Genomic DNA, 25,396 nt, shown 5'->3' with positions numbered 1-25,396 from the left:
AATGAGCATGTAATTTGCAATAATGCATAACCCCAGTAGATGGGTTAGGTTTTTGATGATTATTATTATTGTTGTTGTTGTTGTTGTTGTTGTTGTTTTGTTGTTGTTGTTGTTGTTGTTGTTGTTGTTATTATTATTATTATTTATTAGATTTGTATGCCGCCTCTCTCCGAAGATTCAGGGCAGCTCTCAACAACAATAAACAATGCAGTACAAATCCAATAATTAAAACTATAGCTAAAAACCCACTATCATTTAGAAACAATCGATACTACCCAATCATAACCAGACATAAATCTTACTAGCCCAAAAGGGGATAAGCAGACTCACATCTTCAAACAAGATGTAGATGGGTTGTGTATTTGTACAAGCACTTTATTTTACTTCCATTTTTCTTGGAGAGAGCCAGTTTGGTGTAGGGGTAAATGTATTGGCCTAGGAGCCAGGAAGCTATGAGGTCTAATTCTACTTTGGGCATGAAAATTGGCTGGGTAACTTTGAGACTGTCAATCTCTCTTAGCCCAACCCACCTGACAGGGCTGTTGAAACAGGAGGCAGGTATATTGCTTTTATTTGCCACCTTGAAATATATATATCTGTAGTTTAGCTTCTGGGTGGTGGTTTTATTGGTATTATGCAATTGTTGTATGCAGATTAATTGATGTTTGCAGATTAGGAGTAACATCCTGAGTAGTTGTGGCAGTTGGAGCCTGCAGACTAGTCAGATTTTTTATAATGTATGTCTGAGGTGTAACATCCTGGGTTTTGGTTTGGTTGCGCGTTTGTGGTCTGGCCATGTGCTTATGCGGTGTGTCAGTTTGCTTTGTGTGTGTGTCAGAGGGGGCTGCAGCAGTTGGAGGTGCTGCTGTGGTTTGGCTTCTGGGTGATGGTTGTACCAATACAAAACAGCTGACTAATCTGAAGGCTCCAACTGCCACAACTACTCAGGATGTTACCCCTAATACGCAAACATCAACTAATCTGCATACATCAGTTGCATCAATTACTCAAGATGTTACCCCACCAACTAACCAAGAAGTTTCAACAGAGCTTGAAGCAGCTGAGCCACCACTCCATACCTACTCACCAGTATTTATAGAGGGACGGCAGCTCAGATCATGCTTTGTTCGCCCAAGGACAAAGCCGAAAGCACCAGCCTGAAGAAGACAAGTGGGATTTTGTCAAAACGTCACCAGGATTCTCTAAAACTTATACGGGAAGAAACCCGAATATGCCAAGATCTTCATACCTGTACCCATGAAAATCTTACATATACACACACACACACATACATACACATACATACATACATACATACATTATATATATAAAAACACTAATATATATATATACCATATATACCGCATATATATATATATATATATATATGTCAAATGTTTTATATATATATATATATATATATATATATATATATATATATATATATATATATATATATAAAAGGCACAATAAAAATGTAGTAGGAAGAAGAGTGGTGATGATGCAATTTTTTAATTGCTTAGTTTATTTCTCACTTTTCTTCTGTGAAGGTTACCTTTCAGTTTTACCTTCACCAATTTGTCAAGCAAATTACTAAAATGTTTTGAGATACTGATCATCTATCAACCAGTGAACTCTGTAGCAAAAACCCAGAATCTGGCATATTCCAATACCCTTTTCTTACTGACATGACTGACATTTTCTGTTCATTTTTCCACAGCCTGATAACCAAGAGAGAGATTATTAAGCTAGGCATCTACTTTGATCCTGCAATTACTGTTGTATGGCATTACATTGTGGCCCTATTGGGGAAAAGGCTGAATATCACATATTGGTTTGGCTTAAGCATCCATTCTTGATTTTGGCATTGTTATTTGAAAGCCCTATGACCTGAAATAGTTGGGCGTCTCTCAGATTGTTCAAATAAACAGGATCATAAAATAGAGGTCAACAGGAGTCAGTTAATTGCATACATGGGGTGGGTGGGTGTTAAAGGGACTCTAATAGCAGATTTTAAGCCTAAGTCTTCCTGCATTTAAGAGTTATCTTTATTTGTCAGTCTTCCCTTTCACATAACCAGTGAGCCAAGGTCAAGGGAATTTATGCCAAAGTTCTTTGTTCTCTTAATGAACTGGGAACTTCGTGAGAAATTTAGTTCAGATAATTTTTGTGACCAAGGTTCTATGCATGGAGTCTTCCCACAATCTCCCCCAACCCCTGTCCCTGCCCTCCTTTACATACTAATGGCATGGATCAAAGGAAATGGTTACTCAATTAGTTGGGCCATGGATTCATTTTGCTGTACTGCTTACTCCTAAATGCTGAGTTAAGGACTGCTTCTTTACTGTTATTTGCACTTCTTTTAATATATATTGAGCTGGGAACTTCTACCTAAAGAATCAATTTTCCCACTAGGTTAAAGATGGAGTCCTGCCATTGCTATACTGTACTTTCAATCTATTTCATGTTGGATTCAAAGGACTAATTTGTATTTTTGAAGCACTATAAAATCTCTATAATCAGAGGACTATGTCTTCGTGTATGAATCCTAATGTTAACAGTCTTTTGTTCAGCACTCCGTTCAGCCTGAATTGGGGAGATTAACAAATGGAAGAGTTGCTCATTGGTTTCAGATTGATTTGCTGCCAAATAAAAAATAAAATTGTTTTTTCAAAAAAGGAATAAGTTCATAACACAAAAACATGAGTTACAAATCAGAATTTCTTTTAGGTGTTTCTTATGCTATAATCCTAAAAGTCTATATGATGCTAACACTCTGATGATCAATTCAGATTTTTCTGGAGTTGATTCCAAACTGAATTAATTAATCACTGTATTTAACAACCCTAAATGCATTATATCTAATTAATCAAAACTTTTTTCTTCCATGCTAGGATAATATCTAAGTTAAGGCTTTTTTCCATTTGTAACTGCACATATTTTTTCTGCTGAGTTTCAGTTTTGATGTCTCCAACTGCTGTATCTATTTCGTTTACAATTTTCCATTGCTTGCACTTCAGAATTCACCTCTCATTATCTCTTTGTATTTATTATTGCTACTTAGTTTCTGCTTGCAGTTCATATTTCTAGATAATCATTATCAAAAAGTCAGTTGCATGAATAAACACTTGATTAAATCAGTGCTCTTTTTAGCCATACAAGGGGCAGAAGGCAGATTCTTTTTATTGACAAAATTGAAACTTTCATGGCAAAAATACTACAAACAGATTAGAACAGATAGTTGACAAGGATAATAAAAACTGATGTTATGCAGTAGATGGCAAAGTTCAATGTATTTTTGAATGTTCCTGGTAGAATTTTCTGGCTATAGGGTTCTTTTTTCTCCTTTTTTTAAAACTAGGATAGAAATAAAACTTTGTGCTAGAGAGTTTGATTTTGTGATGAAGCAATCTGCATGCTTGCTCAAAAGACAGGATCAGTATGTATTATAGATTTTATTGCAGTAGTAGCATTTGATACTGATCTAAACAATGCTTATGGTGATATTAGAAAAGATTTTGAATATTTTATATTGCTTATGCGGATCTATTCCAAATAAAAATATTATAGAATGCTATATGAGCAATGTCAGCAATGAGTCAAATGACTTTTACTAATGAAAGAACTCATTCCAAATGCAGTATGTTTGAACTATATATATAAAGTGATTTTCTACCTTTTTAAGCTACTCCTCTCGCCTCTCCTTACTTGTGTACATAAGTAAAGGGCTTTTAATCTATCTATCTGGTTTGGCTTCCGTTTAGGCAAGGCACACTGAGCTAATGGATCTGCCGATGTTTACAGATAACACAGATATTTCAACAAGGTTTCTAGTAAAATGGATTTTTTAAAAAAAACATAGTTATTTTTGAAGGAAGATCTGTGACATTGTCCAAGATGTGGGCCAAAATCTTCCAAACACCTCAATCCTTGAGATAATTTAGAACCTGTAGCATCTGGAATTCTCAGCCAGAAAGATAACCCAATAGCTTGAAATGATCTTTTAACATGGCTTCAGTTTCATCAAAGATAGACCCATTGTTGATAAATGTGCAATATCTGTATACAATAAGAAGATTTTTGTTTTGTTCCTTTCTTCAATTTGTCATATTCTTCAAAAGAAGGCATACTGTTCCACTTACGGCAAGTTCTACCTATATTTAGTGCCGCCTAGTACTGACACTCTGTATGTATGACCATTCTATATTGTTTAGCTTAATTATTTACTTTGTTTTCATCCTAGATTATATCTTCCAGCAAGGTTGGCTGAGTTCCATAGATGAATTCAGTTAAATTATGATTCATTTACTCATGGCAAACCATGGTCATGTAATCATGAATTATTTAGCCCAGTTCTCAGGTTACGTGCAACACAATAATACATTAATAATGTTATTCACTAGCCTAAATTGTTGGCTATTTTATGTGGTTAACCACTGCAGAAGAGATTCATAGTAAATAGTAAAAAAAAAATCACATCCTTATCCAAACCTACGTCCTCCACAAAAGTTGATATTATATTATTCTTAATCGATATTTTAATATATAGTCAAGATTTTTTAAAAATGTTAAGATGCGGTAAAGAGACCTAATATTTATAGTTCTCTACCTAGCTATGATCACACTAGAAAAAATTAAAACAAATTGTGCTGGTCTAGCATCTGATACCTTATGATTTATGCATTTATTGGTTTTTTTAAAAAAATACTTGCATGTTGCCTTTTAGACACAGCAGCTGCTCAAGATATGTTAGGTACAATTTCACAACCCTCATGTTTGCACACATACTTCATGGATGTATCAAAAATATACTATTCTAAATTATATTTTAAAGTTGTAAGTAGGCAAAGCATATTTTGACTTCTTTCCAAAATGGCATTTCAGGCATTTAATAATTCAACACCCATGAAATCGTACCAATGACCAGTGCAGCAAACTGACTCCAAGGAAGGTTTTACAACGTTGTAATTGGAACTGTGTTGCTAAATATTACTGTATATGTATTTCACCTAATGAATCATAAGACAAGTCCTGTAATTCTCTCTCTCCAATGGGGGAGGATATCAGATAATAACAAAATCTTAATAGACAGCTTAACGTCATTAGCATGCAGGGCAGTTAATCTTCAGCCCCAAATCCTGATCTGAGCCAAGCTGCTAATTCCAGGAAATTGCTTCCAGTGCATACGTATTCATTCATCCCTAAGGTAATTTAAGAGTGAATATTTCATTGTCCCATTTTGTCAGAGAAAATGAAGTATGAGATTTATAGCAGTAATTTAGTTAGTAAGTTATTCGTCAGAAAGAATGAAGAAAGGTGTAATGCATATTAAACTAATAATAGTTAGGACTGTTGTCGTGTGTTACTATTCTGGGTTCACTCATTTATTTTATTTATTATTTATTAGTCCCATCTGTATGCTGCCCAACTCCCTAAGGGCAGCTCACAATCAGAAGGAACAAAATATATAATATACATATTTTAAAAATAGCTAAAAGACAATTTAACAGTTTAAAACCCACAGTAAAACAATGCATATCTTTTATGGCGAGATCTCGGTGATGGATCACCTGGTCAATGGCCCCAGGCCTGCCGGAAAAGCCAGGTCTTTATAGCTTTCCGGAAGGCCACTAGTGTGGGGGCAGTACAAATCTCAGGAGGTAGCTGTTCCAGAGAGCTGGAGCAGCTACAGAGAAGGCCTTCCCCCGTGGCCCCGCCAACCGACATTGTTTACCTGATGGGACCTGGAAAAGGCCAACTCTGTGGGCCCTTATTGGTCGCTGGGAGCTATGTGATAGAAGGTGGTCCCAAAGATAGTCTGGTCCTAAGCCATGTTGGGCTTTATAGGTAACAACCAACACCTTGAATTGCGTCTGGAGACTGATGGGGAGCCAATGCAGCTTGCAGAGAGTTGATGTGATGCGGGTGTACCAAAGTGCACCCACAACAGCTTGTACGGCTATATTCTGGACCAATTGTAGTCTCTAAACGCTTTTCAGGGGTAGCCCCATGTAGAGCGCATTGTAATAGTCTAACCATGAGGTGATAAGGGCATGAGTGACTATTAGAAGAGCCTTCTGATCCAAATAGGGTCGCAATTGGTACACCAGGCAAACCTGTGCAAAGGCCCCCCTAGCTACAGCTGACAGATGTTGTTCCAATTTCAGTTGAAGATGTAGGAGGACACCTATGATATTTCTCATTCTGTTTTTGAAGCCTAGGTGTTAGTATGAATGTATTATAAGAATGATACTTTCTTAACGGATGCAGGGTAAAGGTAGAATTACAGAGAGGGTCTTAGTTAGACATTAAAGAAGATCCTGATCAGGTCCTATATTATGAGGGTGCTCAGTTTGAGCTACAAAATGCAGGATAATAGAGTTGGAAGAGACCTTGGAAGTCTTCTAACCCAACCCTCCTCAAACAAGTGATTCAATACTATTCTGGAAAAAATGCTGCCCAAATTTTTGTTAAAATCTCCAGTGGTAAGCACCCATGGCTTCTTGAGGCAAGCCATTATAATGATTAATTGTTTTCACTGACAGAAAATTTCTTCTTAATTCTAGATTCTATCTTTCTTTGATAAGTTTCCAAGAGTTACTTGTCCTGTCCTCAGGTGCTTTGGAGAATAGCATCCCCTCAAAGTTGGAAGGCTGATAACATGTCACCCTTTGCCCTTGTAAAACTAGACATAGCAGTTCCCTACAAAATACTTATTATCCTTTGTTGCTCTTCTCTGCTCTTTTCTTCTTTGATGCTCTTCTCTTTTTATACTATTGACATTTATTTTTTGTACTATAATGATCAAAACTGGGCTCAGTATTGCAAGTGTAGTCTTGCCACTGCATTATAAAGTGATACTATCGCTCCATGTGATCTAGATGTGTAGTGGCATCTCTAGTTATTCTCTAGGACCCCTAGATACATCTCACAGTTACTGCTGTTGAGTCAGGTGCCACCTATTTTATACCTTGCCTAATTGTAAGGTTACATTTTCTCACCACTGAATTGCATTTTGTTAGATAGGGCCCAGTATTCAAGTCTGTCACTATCCTTCTGAATCTTAAGCCTTCTAAGGAAAGCTTGGTATCTGCAAATTAGATGACTTCCATTTCTATCTGCCTGTTAAAAACTGGTGATATAGTTGCATTAAGGACTACATGTTGAATGTGATTGGCCAGTTATAAATCCTTCTGGTGGTGATGCTGTCTATCCCACATTTTACTAACTTTCCAAGAAACAGTCTGTGGTCTACTTTGTCAAATGTCTTATTAGAAACATAGAAGACTGACGGCAGAAAAAGACCTCATGATCCATCTAGTCTGCCCTTATACTATTTTCTGTATTTTATCTTACAATGGATATATGTTTATCCCAGGCATGTTTAAATTCAGTTACTGTGGATTTACCAACCACGTCTGCTGGAAGTTTGTTCCAAGGATCTACTACTCTTTCAGTAAAATAATATTTTCTCATGTTGCTTTTGATCTTTCCCCCAACTAACTTCAGATTGTGTCCCCTTGTTCTTGTGTTCACTTTCCTATTAAAAACACTTCCCTCCTGAAACTTATTTAACCCTTTAACATATTTAAATGTTTCGATCATGTCCCCCCTTTTCCTTCTGTCCTCCAGACCAGTGTTTCCCAACCTTGGCAACTTGAAGACATTTGGACTTCAACTCCCAGAATTCCCCAGCCAGCTTTCTGGCTGGGGGATTCTGGGAGTTGAAGTCCAAATATCTTCAAGTTGCCAAGGTTGGGAAACACTGCTCCAGACTATACAGATTGAGTTCATGAAGTCTTTCCTGATACGTTTTATGCTTAAGACCTTCCACCATTCTTGTAGCCCGTCTTTGGACCCGTTCAATTTTGTCAATATCTTTTTGTAGGTGAGGTCTCCAGAACTGAACACAGTATTCCAACTGTGGTCTCACCAGCACTCTATATAGCGGGATCATAATCTCCCTCTTCCTGCTTGTTATACTTCTAGCTATGCAGCCAAGCATCCTACTTGGCTGCATAGCTAGAGGTATAACAAGCAGAAAGTCTAAGTTGAAGTCTAAGTATTGAAGTCTAAGTCAGCCATGCCTGCAGTGGATCATTTCAATGACCTACTTAGTTTAACCACTTTGTCAAATAATGCTATAAGGTTTGTCTGGCATGATCTATTTTTGACAAACCCATGCTGGCTTCTAGTAATAACTTTGCTTGTTTGTAGATGTTCACAATTCCATTGCTGGAGTATCTTTTCTAAGATCATCCCAGGTATTGATGTCAAACTGATTGGTCTGTAGTTTCTTAAATCTGTTTTTCCCCTTTTGAAGATGGGTATCCAATGAACTGTTTTCCAGTCTTCTGGTAGTTCCAGGGTGCTCTAGGATCTATGGAATGTATGGTTCAGCGGTTCTGAACCATTGCTTCTGCCAGCTCCTTCAGAACTGAGCTGTAGGTAGCTCTCCAAAATATTTGAATAGAGAGCCTATTTGGTTTAGAGGATAAGGTGCTGTCTTAGAAACCAAGAGTTTATGAGTTCTAGTCCCACTTTAAGCATGAAAGCAGTCAAAGTGATGTGCCGGTGCCTGGTTTTTTATTACTGTTGTGAGCCGCCCCGAGTCTTCGGAGAGGGGCGGCATACAAATCTAATAAATGATTATGATGATGATGATGATGATGATGATGATGATGATGATGATGATGAAAGCTGCCTGAGTGATTTTGGGCTAGTCATTCTCTCTCAGCCCAGTGCATCTCACAAAATAAGAATATTGTATATTATTATTTATTGGATTTGTATGCCGCCCCTCTCTGCAGACTCGGGGCGGCTATATGTTCACCACCACCTTGAGGTATTTATGAAAACATTAAAGGAAAGATACAAATAAAATAAATATGATGCCCAGAAGGACCACCAAAACAGTTGCAAAAGAGAAAAACTCTCTTAGATCTCAACCATTGGTCTGTATCAGGGACTCTAATCTTAGCAACTTTAAGACTTGTGAACTTCAACTCCCAGAGTTCTGTGAATTGAAGTCTCCAAGTATTAAAATTGCCACGGTTGAAGACCCCTGGTCTATACGAATACATCTGGTTTTGACACAATACAGAATTTGTTTCCATTGCCTTCTGCCAGAATACTTTTCAGCCCATCTCAAATATTATTATTATTATTATTATTATTATTATTATTATTATTATTATTATTATTTAATTGGATTTGTATGCCGCCCCTCTCCGGAGAGTCGGGGCGGCTAACAACAATAATACTAACTGTTCTGTCTGGGTTCCCCCCAGACCTCAACACCAACTGGAAAAAACAGCCAGACACTCTGGTAAAAGCCAAAAGTATTTTATAACTGGAAAAAATAAGCACAGAGGAAAACCTGTTCTTCCCAACAGACAGGCTATAATACGTTACAGCAGGGTCCTGATGTCCAGACAATACAGCAAGCTTCTTGCTGGCACACACCCCCAAGGTTTCAATAGTCAAAGGCACAAACCAGGATTCCAAGACGCCAAAGTTCACAGCCAGGTCCCACGACTCTCAAAGATAAAACTCCACAAGCCAGGAAGGGTGGGTCTGCCTTTTAGCCTTTCCCAAGAGCACCACACCCAAACCCAGCTGTTGCCACTTTAATGCTGAAAGTACTTAGCCAATTGATTCCGTCTCTGAGTAGCTCTTCTTTGTCGCAGATCAATTATGGCTTGTGCATTTTCCTCTAAGGAATCCAGGCTGCTTGCTGGGGAGAGCTCCCCCTGGTGGGACTCTGGCTGTCCTCCCTCTTCTTCAGCCTGGGATTCCTCCTCCTCGTCTGCCTGCACCTCCTGTTCCTCAGCCTCTCCCTCTGAGCTGGAAACCGACAGAAGATCAGCCGTTCCCGGAGGGGCCTCAGACGGAACCACAACACTAACCAGATAGGGTTAATGTATTCTAAGTTTGATTTAGTGATGCTGTTTCTTAAAAATAACACTTAATGCTGCTGCAAAACCATAATATTTATGCAGCAGAGGAAAATTGTTAAATATATGAGGTAAACTAATAGCAGGAGTCTTTCATTCAATTGTAATTAAATCATGTCAAATTCAGGTTTTTCTCTACACACTTCATTATCATGACCCTAACTATTTATTAGAAGAAGCTTCCATTGGAAAAATTAAAAGCCAAGCATGACCTTGTTTCAATAAAAATTGACTGTTCTGGCCTTAATATACCTTTATTGTTTTATTCAGAAGAAAGTTTTTGTCTGCTCCAGAGCCACTGTTTCTAATTTTTTAGTTATAGATAAACGTACTGCTAATGATTTTATTTTAAAAGAAAATGTTTCAATGGAAAAACTATGCCAACAACCAATTAAGGAATAATTGCATTTCAACCTTGTTTTTATTGTGTCATGCAATGAAAATCATGCCAAGGCCTGCTCTTTTTTAAGTAACAATGAGTGCTCCATGTTGTTTGTATGAACCCTCCATACTTATAGACAATTTATACTTCTAATAGAATTCATTACTGCACTCCCTTTAATCCCTTTGATGAAAGGGTGAAAGGTAAAAATTAGCTACCACTCAATATTTTTGAGGTTCTGGTCCCTTTTCATAGGATCTAGGAGCCTTCTCTGTGGCGGTCCCGACCCTCTGGAACCAGCTCTCCCCGGAGATTAGAACTGCCCCCACCCTCCTTGCCTTTCGTAAAGTTCTTAAGACCCATCTCTGCTGTCAGGCATGGGGGAACTGACACATCTCCCCCGGGCCTATACAGTTTATACATGGAATATTTGTGTGTGTGTTTGCTTTTAATAATGGGTTTTTTAGTGTTTTTTAAATTATTAGATTTGTTCTTACATTGTTCTTGTTATTGTTGTGAGCCGCCCCGAGTCTACGGAGAGGGACGGCATACAAATCTAATAAATAAATAAGTCCCTGATTCCCAAGGTGGGGCCCACGCCCCACAGGGGATTACTGCAAATCTCATCCAACAAATGCTCTGTCCTACACATTGGTAAAAAGAATCCGAATACTAAATACACACTTGGACAAACTGAACTCGCAGAAGACCCTCACTCAGTCAGAGACCTTGGAGTACTCATTTCCAATGACCTGAGTGCCAGAGCCCACTGCAACAGCATTGCCAAAAAAGCACTAAGAGTCACAAACTTAATTCTACGCAGCTTCTTCTCTAGAAGCACTGATCTACTAACCAGGGCATACAAAACAGTTGTCAGACCAATTCTTGAATACAGCTCACCTGTCTGGAATCCTCACTGCATAACAGACATTAATACAATTGAAGGAGTCCAGAAATACTTCACAAGAAGAGTCCTCCACTCCTCCTCACACAACAAATTACCTTACTCCTCCAGACTTCAATTACCATGTTTAGAAAATTTACAGCTATGCTGCCTCTGAACTGATTTAACTGTTGTTCATAAAATCATACATCACAATGTACTCTCTGTTGGCAACTACTTCACCTTTAACAACAACACCATGTAATAGATACAAACTAAATGTAAATCTCTCCAAACTAGACTGCAGAAAATACAATTTCAGCAATAGTCAGCGCCTGGAATTCACTACCGGACTCTGTTGTTTCTTACCCCAATCCCAAAATCTTCAACCTTACATTATCTACAATAGACCTCTCCCCTTTTCTAAGAGGTTTGTAAGGGGCGTGCGTGCATAAGTGCACCTTTGTGCCTACCGTTCCTGTCCTGATGTGTTTTTGTCTTTTCTATCTCTACTTTATCCTTATATTATGTTAAACATACTACAATACAATACAGTGATCCCCCGGTTATTGCGTTCCCGACCATTGCGAACAGGCTAATTTGCGATTTTTCAACCCGGAAGTAAACAACACCATCTGCGCATGCGCGCCCTTTTCTTTCTATGGCCACGCATGCGTAGATGGTGGAGTTTGCCGGGCAGATCAGCTGCTGGGCGGCTTCCCTAGGTCTTCCCCCTCTTGCCGGGGTTTCCCCTTTGCGTGGGCGGTGGGGAAACCCCAGCCCCGCTTCCCAGCTGAGTGGCGCGAGCAACGGCGTGGGCGGGCGAAGGGCGGGCGGCGGGCGCGCGGACAAGCAGCGGCCGCACCAGCAGCAGCGAGGAGCCGAACATCCGTGTTTCCCCTTTCCGTGGGCAGCGGGTTTCTTCGGCTCCTCGCTGGTCCCCAATTCCGCCAACATCAGGCTCTTGTGGCCGCCCATTCATGCCGCTCCGTCGCTCGCCATGCTGGCTTCCCCTCAGGAGACGCGCCTGAGTGGCCTTTTTGCTGTTCCTCTCAAGAGTTCTTGCGGGGGGAAAGCCGCTAGCCGGCTTTCGGAGCTCCTCCGGCGTCACCTGGCTTCTGGTCGAAGCCTTCTCTCTTTTTTTTCTTGCGGCGAGCCCGAGCCGTTCCTCTCTCGACCGCAGCCGAGCTTCCCTCGGCCCCCTTTGGCCCCGTCGCCTCCTCCCCGCCTGCGAGACTCTTCTTCTCCGGCTTTCGGAGCTCCTCCGGCGTCACCCGGCTTCTGGCAGAAGCCTTCTCTCTTTTTTTTCGTGCGCTTGGCGAGGAAAAGCAGGCGGGGAGGAGGCGACGGGGCCAAAGGGGGCCGAGGGAAGCTCGGCTGCGGTCGAGAGAGGAACGGTCGAGAGAGGAACCCCGCTGACCCCCCCAGGCCGGCTCCGATCTTTTAAAACAGGCGCGCGGCTTCTCCGCTGACTCCTAAAGCGGGGAAGTTCGCCAGGAGTCAGCGGAGAAGCGGCGCGCCTGTTTTAAAACGATCGGAGCCGGCCTGGGAGGGCTTTCCAGCAACCCCCGAGCCCCCAACCCGGGCTCGGGGGTTGCTGGAAAGCCCCCCCAGGCCGGCTCCGATCGTTTTAAAACAGGCGTGCCGCTTCTCCGCTGACTCCTAAAGCGGGGAAGTTCGCCAGGAGTCAGCGGAGAAACGGCGCGCCTGTTTTAAAACGATCGGAGCCGGCCTGGGGGATCGGAGCCGGCCTGGGGGGATTGGAGCCGGCCTGGGGGGGCTTTCCCTTTCAAGGCGGGCGAGCGGCGGGCGCGGCAGCAGCGAGGAGTTTGCGTGGGCGGCGGGGAAACCCCAATCTTCGGCTCCTCGCTGCTGGGAAGTAAAAACACCATCTGCGCATGCGCAGATGGTGTTTTTACTTCCGCAGTGCTACTTCGCGAAAACCCGCTCGTTGCGGGGGGTCCTGGAACGGAACCCCCGCAATGATCGGGGGATCACTGTACTACATTTGTATGACAAATAAAAATAAATAAATAAATAAATAAAATAATGGGGGCAATTAGAATCTTGGAACATATGCACCAAGACAAATTCCTTGTGTGTTCAATCACACTTGGCCAATAAAATTCTATTCTATTCTATTGTTTAAACCTAGTTAATGGCCTTTTAGGCTTTCTCCGCTTGAGTTGTTCACTTTTTGAATAATACGAATTATATGTCGGGGAGGGGGTGAAGGCTACAGGATTTTAGAGAGGCTTAGTTGGGGCATAGCCAAAAAAAGGTTGTGAACCACTGATCTAGATTGATAGAAAGGAAGGATATGAATCTTTCTATGCATCCATCCATCTACCTCTTAATGGACAGTCATGATACAATGGAGCTGTTTGGTCCTGGAAGGACACCTTGTAGCCTATATGATTATTTTACTCAGTGACTGTGTTAACTAGTGTACTGGAGCATCATCACTGAATTCCTCCAGCAATGTATTTATTTACTGCCCTATCTCTTCCAGAGCAAACTCACAATAACACAAATAAAATAAAACATAATGTAGAATAAAGGAAGATATCCTTAACTATCAGTAAAGGTTTAATTTTTTTCCCTGCCAACTATTGCTTTTTTAAAGCATTTGTTTGTAATTTCTGGATATATTTAAGCTACAGTTCTCATAATCTCCGATCCACTAAAAACTGTAGTTATGAAAAGCTGTACAGTTGTGTATAACCTGTTGCTGTGAGTGTGACTTATTTAGATGCTACAATCAAGATGAAAGTTACGTTGATTGTCCCTTTTTCATATCTATATTGTACTTCTGTAGTGCCACCTCCTGGTTGAATCATTTCTACAGCTGATACCATAAATTGCCCTTGACGCCAAGTTGCCAAATATTGCCCCATGTTTCCTCCTTCATACTTGTCACCAACTTTCTCTATAAGACCTGTTGCTCACACTTTTTAAAAAGTAGGTCAGGTAGAAACATGTGGTATGCAAATTACCAGTTGCTATTTACTGTAAAGCAATGCAGTTGTTTTCAGTCGGGTTACTAATGAATTGCATTTAAGCCAGAGAGATAAAGCATCTCATTTTAATCTCTCATTTTAATATGAATCACAATTGTAAAATCACTTTTTGGCTGCTGCAGCATTCTGCTGGCTCATGTTTAACTAGTTGTCCACTAGGACAGTGTTTTTCAACCAGTTTGCCGTGGCACACTAGTGTGCCGTGAGACGGTCAGGTGTGCCGCGAAGAAGGAAGCTCAGGTTCCAGTCTCGCAACTTTTTGCTGAGAGAGAAGGAGAGAGTGAGAGAGAGAGAAAGAACGCAAGAGTGAGAGAGAAAGAAAGCAAGAAAGAGAGAGAAAGAAAGCAAGAGAGAGAGAGAGAAAAGGAGAGGAAGGGAGAGAGAGAGAAATGAGCAAAAAGGGAAGGAAAAAAGAGAAATGAGAAAATGATTGAGACAGAGAATGAGAGGAAAGAGAGATAAACAAAAGAGAGAGAGAAGTGACTCTTGATTTAAAGCATATGATGAAAAGCACCCAAAGAATAAGAGAGAGAAAAAACCCAGCCCTCACCTGTTTTTGGAAATGGTTCAAGAGTGTATATATATACACACACACACACAAGCGGGGGGGGGGAGACAGGGATGGAAAAAGAGAGGAGAGTGTCTTAGGGTGTCATTTTGGTTGGTGGTGTGCCCCAGGATTTTGTAAATGTAAAAAATGTGCTGCGGCTCAAAAAAGGTTGAAAATCACTGCACTAGCACTCCAAGATCCCTTTCAGCCTGGTTTCACCCAGTTTATATGTATGCTTTTGGGTTTTTTTTAACCTAAGTGTAGGACTTTAATTTTCTCTACGTTGAATTTCATTTTGTTAGATAGGGCCCAGTGCTCAAGTCTGTCAAGATCCATCTGGATCTTGAGCCTATCTTCTAAGCCATGGGTAAGCAAAGTTTGCTCTTCTTTGACATGTGGACTTCAACTCCCTAAATTCCTGAGCTAGCATGATTGGCTCAAGAATTCTGGGAGTTGAAGTCCACAAGTCATAGAAGAGCCAACTTTACCTACCCCTATTGTAGGGTATTAACTATTCCTGCCAACTTAGTGTCATTTGCAAATTTGGAAATAGCAATAGCATTATAGCAATAGCGTTTAAACCTATATACTGCTTCACAGTGCTTTACAGCCCTCTCTAAGCAGTTTACAGAAAGTAAGCATATTGCCCCCAACAATCTGGGTCCTCATTTTACTGACTTTGGAAGGATGGAAGACTGAGTCAACCTTGAGCCTACTGAGATTCGATCTGCCAAACTGCTGGCAGCTGGTGATCAGCTGAAGTAGCTTTCAGTACTGGACTCTTAACCATTGCACCACCAAGGCTCTCTAATTTCCCTTTCTATTCCCTCACCTAAGTCAATTATGAAAATATTGAAGAGTACTGGGCCTAAGCCGGAGCCTTATTACAGATTAATTAATTAACTAATTGCAGATCATCTCATCTGAAGAACATTAGGATGGAAACAGAACTGGTTATAAGATCTTTTACCTGTTTTGGCTGGTGGCCAGCTATTTTTCTTAGCCTCTTCTCTTTCATGACCTAGTTACCTCCAAATTACATTCTTGGAATGCATTCCCCATAGAAGAATGTCCAGAAGTTGGAAATGGTACAAAAATATGGCAGCTGCGTTGCTGTTCAGTGCCAAGCATTTTAACCACATTGCCCTATTTTAAAGAAATTGCACTCACAAGCCTTTATTTCTGAATTCACTTTAAGCTGCTTTAAGTATTCACTTTCAATGACTTGAGAAAAGATTATGTTAGAGACCTTTTCCTAATCAATTCTCTGCATGCTTTAGTCATCTCTTGAGGCCCATCCTCGACTACTGTAACGCTCTCTACATGGGGCTACCTTTGAAAAGTGTTCGGAAACTTCAGATCGTGCAGAATGCAGCTGCGAGAGCAATCATGGGCTTTCCCAAATATGCCCATGTCACACCAACACTCCACAGTCTGCATTGGTTGCCGATCAATTTCCGGGCACAATTCAAAGTGTTGGTTATGACCTATAAAGCCCTTCATGGCATCGGACCAGAATATCTCCGAGACCGCCTTCTGCTGCACAAATCCCAGCGACCGATTAGGTCCCACAGAGTCGGCCTTCTCCGGGTCCCGTCCACTAAACAATGTCGGTTGGCGGGCCCCGGGAAAGAGCCTTCTCTGTGGCGGCCCCAACTCTCTGGAACCAGCTCCCCCCAGAGATTAGAACTGCCCCTACCCTCCTTGCCTTTCGTAAACTTCTCAAAACCCACCTTTGTCGTCAGGCATGGGGGAATTGAAACATCTCCCCCGGGCCTATATGATTTATGTATGGTATGTTTGTAGGTATGTCTGCTTAAAAATGGGGTTTTTTAACTATTTTAAATTGTATATTATTAGATTTGTTATGAATTGTTTTATTGTGTTGTGAGCCGCCCCGAGTCCACGGAAACGGGCGGCATACAAATCTAATAAATAATAATAATAATAATAATAATAATAATAATAATAATAATAATAATAGATAGGTAGCCACTAAAATTCATGCAGTGGTTCTCAATTTTAAGATCCCAGATGTTGTTGGATTATAATCTTTCTACCCAATCCTGCCAATAGCATTGGAATTTAGTGTGAATTCTTTTCTGCTAACTACATAATGCTGAGAACTACTGGTTTAAATATTTCCTCTGTGATTATGCCTGCCTTGTGTAATGTTTGGCCAGGAACAGTTTCTCAGGCACTCCAGTAAAATTAGATAACTAATCATTCATTCATTTTAATTGAAAATACTCAAATGCTGCTTTTTGTTTTTAAAAATGTCAAAAGGTTTTACTGCAAAAAACTTTTAAAAGTTTTTATATTATACAAGTTTAGCGTTACTCTTCTTACATCTTGAAATACTGTATAAGTTGTGGATATTTGAGCTGGGATTTTAACTTCGATATTATGAATGGTTGACTTTCATTCATAATATAAAATCAATGGCTGTACATGGGTGCTGGTTTCTCTCTCTTTTTTCAGTTGTGAGTAATAGCTGTTCAAGCAATTTTAAGATTTTATTGAATTTCACATTTTTCCATATACAAATTCACTTCTTAAAAGAGAACCAGGTATTGTATATTTCAGTTATAAGTAATTTAGCAAGTATGTATGGATTGTGGGGATGAAGAATTAAAGATGTGTATTGTTACCTTCCAGATGGCAATTAAATGAAAATATTGATTTTGTTATCTCCTGGGGTTAATAGCAGCTTGATAATAGCAATAGCATACTACGCATACAATGTGTTCCATACAGCAGTGAGTTGCTTGAAGAGTGTTCAGACACTTTAGGTGGTGCAAAATGCGGCTGCATGAGCGATATTTATTTATTTATTTATTTATTTATTTATTTATTAATCAGATTTATATGCCGCCCCTCTCCGCAGACTCGGGGCAGCTCATAGCAATAATAATACAATGTAAACAAATCTAATATTTAAGTTAATTTAAAACCCCAATTTAGAAACCAATCATACATACTAGCATACCATGCATAAATTTTATAAGCCTAGGGGGAGGGAAAGTATCAATTCCCCCATGCCTGACGACAGAGGTGGGTTTTAAGGAGCTTACGAAAGGCTAGGAGGATGGGGGCAACTCTGATATCTGGGGGGAGTTGGTTCCAAAGGGTCGGGGCTGCCACAGAGAAGGCTCTTCCCCTGGGTCCCGCCAAACGACATTGTTTAGTTGACAGGACCCGGAGAAGGCCAACTCTGTGGGACCTAACTGGTCGCTGGGATTCGTGCGGCAGAGTACACCCGTATTATTCCAACTCTACGCAAGCTTCATTGGTTACCAGTCGGCAATTCAAGGTGTTTGTTATCACCTTTAAAGCCCTACATGGCTCAGGGCCAGACTACTTATGGGACCACCTTCAGCCTCATACCCCCTCAATGGCTAATATGAGCCCACAGGGCTGGCCTTCTCCAGGTCCTGTCTGCCAAACAATGTTGTTTGGTTGGGGGGGACGGGAAAGGGCCTTTGCTGTGGTGACTCCAACCTTGTGGAATCAACTGCCCCCAGAGATCCATATTATCCCTACCTTACCAGTCTTCTGGAAAGCTGTTAAAATCTGGCTTTTCCGGCAGGCCTGGGACTTAGATCATCATATTGTGATTTGGGGTTAGGGTGGATTAGAATAGATTCATCTTTCAGAGGTTACTTGAATGTTGAATGTCACAAGGATACTCGAGTTAAAGGACCTTTCTCTACGGTATCATAACAGTGGCATAGACATGCCACCAGCAGCCTTTTTCCTCCCTGAAATGTCCCCATGATGTCACCTTCATCCCCATGATGTCACCTTCATCTTGTTCCCAACTCAGGGACTGCCTTCTGCTGTACGAATCCCAGTGACCAGTCAGGTCCCACAGAGTGGGCCTTCTCCGGGTCCCGTCAACTAAACAATGTCGTTTGGCGGGACCCAGGAGAAGAGCCTTCTCTGTGGCAGCCCCGGCCCTCTGGAACCAACTCCCCCCAGAGATTAGAATTGCCCCCACCCTCCTCGCCTTTCGTAAGCTTCTTAAAACCCACCTCTGCCGTCAGGCATGGGGGAACTGAGATATTCTTTCCCCCTAGGCCTTTACAATTTACGCATGGTATATTTGTATGTATGTTTGGTTTCATAATAAGGGTTTTTTTAGTTGTTTTAGGATTGGATTGTTACATGCTGTTTTTTATCACTGTTGTTAGCTGGCCCAAGTCTACGGAGAGGGGCGGCAGACAAATCCAACCAATCAATCAATCATCAATAAACAAATAAACAAACAAATAAACTCATATTTGAAATAACTCAAACTCATCATTAGTTGCTCCAGTTTGATGAACTGTTTCTTTGTCCTAGCCAAGAGGCTATGACAGTGATGGCGAACCTGTGGCACGGGTGCCACAGGAGGCACACGGAGCCATATCTGCTGGCACGTGAGCCATTGCCCTAGCTCAGCTCCAATGTGCATGTGTGCCGGCCAGCTAATTTTTGGCTTGCACAGAGGCTCTGGAAGGGTGTTTTTGGCTCCCAGGGGGATGGGGGAGGGCATTTTTACCCTCCCGCGGCTCTAAGGGAAGCCTTTGGAACCTGGACAGGGTGAAACATGAGCCTACTGGACCCACCATAAGTTGGGAAACAGGCCGTTTCTGGCCTCCAGACAGCCTCCTGGAAGGAGGGGGAAGCTGTTTTCACCCTCACCAGGCATTGAATTATGGGTGTGGGCACGCATGCATGTGCAAAAATGTGTGTGTGCGCTCTTTCAGCATCCGAGGGGAAAAAGGTTTGCCATCACTGGGATATGACATGTGGATGCAATCTTACATACTTCACTGACCTCGATGTTGATGAGGTGATAACGTAGACCAGGTGTTAATTTGGCTATTTATTTATTTATTTATTTGTTTATTTATTTGAACAAATATAGGATCATAGTTTGTATAAGCATAACATAAGTAGTAAATAATGATAAAAGAAGACAGTAGGACATGGACGGTAGGCACAATGGTGCGCTTATGCACGCCCCTTACAAACCTCTTAGAGAAGGGGAGAGGTCAACTGTAGACAATCTGAGGTTAAAGATTTGGGGGTTTGGGGAAGAAACCACAGAGTCAGGTAATGCGTTCCAGGCGTTGATCACTCTATTGCTAAAGCCGTATTTTCTGCAATATGGAGCCGGGGTGGCGCAGCAGGTAGAGTGCTGTACTGCAGGCCACTGAAGCTGACTGTAGATCTGAAGGTCAGCGGTTCAAATCTCATCACCGGCTCAAGGTTGACTCAGCCTTCCATCGTTCCGAGGTGGATAAAATGAAGACCCGGATTATGGGGGCAATATGCTGGCTCTGTTAAAAAGTGCTATTGCTAACATGTTGTAAGCCGCCCTGAGTCTAAGGAGAAGGGCGGCATAAAAATTGAATGAAGGAATGAAGGAATGAATGTGTTCTGTCTGGTTTCCCCCAGACGTCAACACCAACTAAAAAGAGTATCCAGACACGCTGGTAAAAAGCAAAGTCATTTTATATCTTTGAAAACAAACACAGATAACAAAAACTGTTCTTACAAACCGGAATGCTATGAAGCTTCACAGAAGAGTCACGACGGCCAGACAATACAACAGGCTTCTTGCTGGCACACACACCACTGTAGATAATAAAACCCACGCCTCCCCCAAGTTTTCAGCCTTCGAGGCCACAAGCCAGGATCAGAGACGCCAAGGATCGAAGCAAGGTCACAGGACTCCCAAAAGATAACTCTCCACAATACAGAAAGGGCGGGCCTGCCTTTTCAACCTTTCTGAGGAGAACCACACCCAAACCCAGCTGTTGCCTATTAGGGATGGAAATACCTGGCTAATTGTCCCCTTCGTTGTGCTGCCCTTCTCTGCCTCATATCTATGATGGCTTGTGCGTTCTCATCTAATGACTCCAGGCTACTCGCTGGGGGGTCTCAGGCTGTTCTCCCTCCTCCTCGTCCTGACATTCCTCTTCCCCGTCTGCCTGGTCCTCCTCCTCCTCCTGTTCCTCGTCCTCCCGCTCTGAGCATGGAGCCGGCAGAGTTCCAGCCGTTCCCTGAGGAGCCTCAGACTGAATCACAACAGAATGAATGAATAAATCTAGTTTGGAGCGGTTTACGTTCTCATCACTTCTCATTTTTTTGTAGACATACTTCCCCCCAGCCCCCTCAGTTGCCTTATACAGAGTTGTTCTGATTTGGGCAATAGAAAAGTCTGGCTCTTTCATATCAAGATTGTTCCTTCTTTCTGCCAGTTTTCCAAATCAATCTCCAGCTCAGAGATTTAGATCTGTCCAGCGAGTGGAACAATTGATCATGATGGTGGGGGCTGTATAAGTGGAGCAGAAAAAATAAGAGGGGTGTATGAGAGAGAGAGAAGAGATACAGGAACATCTTCGTGCAACCCTGTGCCTTGCCTTGCACATCATCCAGCATGAAACCCATGTTCAAAACTTGCCTAAACAGTTTGCAAGTGATAATGGGGTTGCATAATGAAGCAGCTGAAAGAAGTATACAACTGCGTATATACAGTATATGTGCCTGTTAGCTGTTTTTGTTTGTTTGTTTGTTTGTTTGTTTGTTTGTTTATTAATTAATTAATTAATTAATTAATTAATTAATTAATTAATTAATTAGATCTGTATGCCGGCCCTCTCCATAGATTCGGGGTGGCTTTGGTTCCAGGTCTCTGAGCTGGAATTCAGCAGATAAAGAGCCTTTTCTCTCATTTTACTTGCTACCTATCCCAACTTGGTTTGCACAGCATTGTGTGATTGATGGACAATTTTTCGGATGATATTAAGAAGGTGTTTAAGGGAAGCCTGCCCAGAATATAAAATAAAGATCCTCTGCTACAAGCAACAAACACCTGGAGTACTGTATTCAGTTCTGGTCACTACACTTCAAAAGAGACATTGAAACTCTGGAGAAGGTGCAAAAAAGAGCAACCAAGATGATTAAGGGATTGGAAACCAAGACTTACGAAGAGAGACTGTGGGAACTGGGCATGGATAGCCTAGAGAAAAGGAGGGCCAGAGCGGACATGATAGCAGTCTACAAGTATACGAGGGGATGTCACAGAGAGGAGGGGATCACTTTATTCTTCAGGGCACCAGAGGGCCGGACGAGGAACAACGGCTGGAAGCTGACCAAGGAGAGATTCAACATGGAGATAAGGAGGAACTTCCTGACAGTCAGAGCGATCAACCAATGGAACAACCTACCAGCGGACGTTGTGAACTCCAACACTCTGGACATTTTTAAGAGAAGATTGAACTGCCACTTGACTGGTGTACTATAGGGTTCCTGTTTGGGCAGGGGGTTGAACTCGATGGCCTCCATGGTCCCTTTCAACTCTTAACAATAGATAGATAGATAGATAGATAGATAGATAGATAGATAGATAGATAGATAGATAGATAGATAGATAGATAGATAGATAGATAAATAATAAATTAATAAATTAATAAAAGGACAGTGGAGATTAGCTATGGGGACAGCAAAACATATTTTGGAAGTTAAGTGAGCCAGGGGAAAGTGATCACTTGTTCTCCGAAGGAATTGATGTAACAGCATAACAAAAGATCAGATTAATGTTTCAGTCTTGACTTTCTGAATTTTATTTGTCTCTGTTCCCTTGTCTTATTCATCCCCCTCCCCATTTTTCCTCTTTTCTTCCCTATAGCAGCTTCAGGAGAATCAGCTATAATTCAGTGTCAATCACCTGAAATGGAAACATTTTCTTGTTATTGGGATACAGATGATTTTCCTCTTGAATTTCAACAAGGAAAAATTCAACTTTTGTTCTTAAGGTACTGAGAAATGAATCCTGCCCTTGAAATCTATTACCTGAAATGTTTTCCCATTTTTGTTGGAACTGAAAAAACAAAGACCTATTTTCAATTATGAGAACATCTTTTTTAAGTACTTATTATTTTATTTATCATTTGGATTTTTATTTATTATTTGGATTTATAATAATAATAATAATAATTTATTAGATTTGTATGCTGCCCAGCTCCCGAAGTACTCTGGATTAAGTCATGCATTACTGCATCGTCTGGAGGATCAGAAGATAAATTTCCATTTGACACATTAAATAACAACCAAGCTTAATGTCATGGTTGGATAAAGAAGAGTTTAAGTCAGGTCTTAACTCTACTCCAGAAGGCAGAAGGGTGGTGGCCGATGTCACATTAGAGTAAGATAGTGGTTCTCAACCTGGTGGTGGGGACCCTTTGGGGGAGTTGAATGACTATTTCACAGGGGTCACCTAAGACCATGGGAAAAGACAATTTTCCCATGGAGTTTGGAACTAAACCGACTATTCTGGTGCCTTAGAACATGTTTTTACAATCCAGCCAATCAGACATTTACAGTGGGAGTGTCCCTCTGACCTGTTGGGGGTCAAGATTATGGAGATCAATCACAACCCGCGTGAGCTGCAAATAGATCAAATCTGGAGGCGGCGGATAAAGTTACAGAAACGGTGCTCAAAAATGTAGTTACTTTTATTAATAAAAACAATAAATTAGCTATGCCTGTTTCCAGGCTTCTGCTATACGTCTACATTGCTTGAGAGTTAAAAGCAAGATGGAGATTTTCTCCTTCTTCCCCAAGAAGAGAGGAAGTGATGCTGGCTATCTAGACAGGATTTTACATCATAGTGGGCGGAGCTGAATTAACATACACAGAGTTAACTATTTAATTACTGAATGTCTCTGAATGTCTCTGGGGCTGGCAATACACAGCGTGACATTGGGAGAATTGGGGCTAGACTTATGGTTGGAGGCAGTGAAGGGCTCCCGGTCACCAGCACTACCACTACGCTCCTGGTCACCAGCGCGGGCGCATCCAGCATGTACACACAGGTATGAGATTCGTCTTCTGCACATGCACAGATTCCCCAAAAATCTCATGTGTGCAAACATCCTTGCATAAGATTTTGCTTCATGCGCAGAAGCGTAATTTCATGTGGGCGTGCACATGTACATGTCAGAGTCGTGCAGATGCATGTGTATCTCTATTTTTCCAACCGGGACTGCGTACCAGACTGTCCACTACTGAGTACTACTGGTTGGGGGTCACTACAACATGCGTAACTGTATTAAGGGGTCACGGCATTAGAAAGGTTGAATCCTTTTAAAAAAGGATGGAGGCAACAGCAGAGAAGGCCCTGTTCTTAGATCCTGCCAATTGAAATTGTTGTGCAGGTTGCTTTGGAACATGATTTGATTACACTTCATGTTTGCACCAGTGGTGGGTTTCACTTACCTTTGCTACTGTTTCAGAGATGTGCATGCACATGCCACTTCTGCGCATGCAAACAGCATCCTTGATGATGTTCAGCAGGTGGGCAGAGCCTCCTGACACCGCTGCTACCGATTTGCTTCATGATGGAGAACCAGTAGAAACCCACCACTGGTTTACACCCAACTTAAACACTTAACAGGCTTGGTCATGTCATTATTACACATTTTGTATATAGTATCCTTTCCTAGTGTGAAGCCTTAAACAAGAACACCCTCTTTTTCTCATTCAAAATACTAGCACATTTAACAGTAAGTAAGCAGAAAGGTTGATGAGCAGTGGTGAAATCTACTTACTTTTCCTACCGGTTTGGAAGCGCGCATGCACCACCATCGTATGTGCTTTTTCACCCTCTGCATATGCGCAGAAGACTTTGGTGGGTTAAAAATGAGACAATGGCAACATCTGGGCGGGTGCAAAGAGCCTTGTGCTGCTGCTACCACTACACTTGAACTGGACCAAACTGGTAGCAGTTCACCCCTGTTGATGAAGCATTTTCCCAGGATGAAGAATATATTCATATATGCTAGTTCAACCCTGACTTTTCCTTTTAAACATAACGAATATTTCCAGAAAAAACTTTGAGAGATTAGAAATTGGAAACTTACAATAGACAAAAATGAAAAATTGGAAGCTTTGTGCTCGGCCACACTGGTGAGTCTTTGGGCTGGCCATTGGTTGCCCTTCCTCTTTTTAAATTAAATTAAACATTTAAGATGGTCAGGGTCCCTAATAATGTCATGATGTTCCAGTAAAGCTTCCTTGCTTATTTGTTTTCCCCCTTTTTCCAACACTGTTCAAGATCTGTTATATGATACTGTATGTAAAATCATGTATACCTTTATTGAAGTGTAGTGAGCACCAGAAGAAATAAACAAAGAAGCAATCCCCCACTCCCAGATTAGAATGGATATATCCCATTCCTTCTTGTCCTTAGTTATCCTCTTCTGCCATCATTCTGCTGTGGTTTCAGTGCAACATTGGAAATTCATTGGATTTGCACAAGAGCAGTAGACTACTCTAGCTGGCAATGATTCCTTGACCAGTAGTGTCCCAGGTTCAAATAGATAATGGTCTAATGCAGGGGTGTCAAACTCAAGGCCCGTGGACCAGATCCAGCCCACAGGGTGCTTAGATCTGGCCCATGGAGCCGCCTTGGAAACAACGAAGTTTCTGTGCACAACATGACTGTGTGTATGCTTTTATTCACTGGGGTTTCTCTTTTAGATTTTTATATGTATAATTGCTATTTTAGATTTTAATTATTAGATTTGTCATTATGTATTGTTTTTATCACTG

General features: G+C 41.3%; 1 protein-coding gene across 3 annotated transcripts in view; it reads left to right on the top strand.

Moving 5' to 3' along the window:
• Positions 1-25,396, top strand: part of GHR (growth hormone receptor) — a 171,788-nt gene that overhangs the window by 130,630 nt on the left and 15,762 nt on the right. For 2 of the 3 annotated variants that reach the window (XM_070743396.1, XM_070743394.1), the window contains one exon: positions 22,473-22,599. In XM_070743396.1, the coding sequence (XP_070599497.1) occupies positions 22,473-22,599 (127 nt within the window). The remainder of the gene's footprint in view (positions 1-22,472; positions 22,600-25,396) is intronic. The other variant, XM_070743395.1, reaches the window with a different exon arrangement.

The sequence above is a fragment of the Erythrolamprus reginae genome, chromosome 2 (assembly GCF_031021105.1).
Source record: "Erythrolamprus reginae isolate rEryReg1 chromosome 2, rEryReg1.hap1, whole genome shotgun sequence".
Lineage (NCBI taxonomy): Eukaryota > Metazoa > Chordata > Lepidosauria > Squamata > Dipsadidae > Erythrolamprus > Erythrolamprus reginae.
Note: the sequence above shows the minus strand (reverse complement) of the source record. Positions and strands in the feature narration are given on the sequence as shown.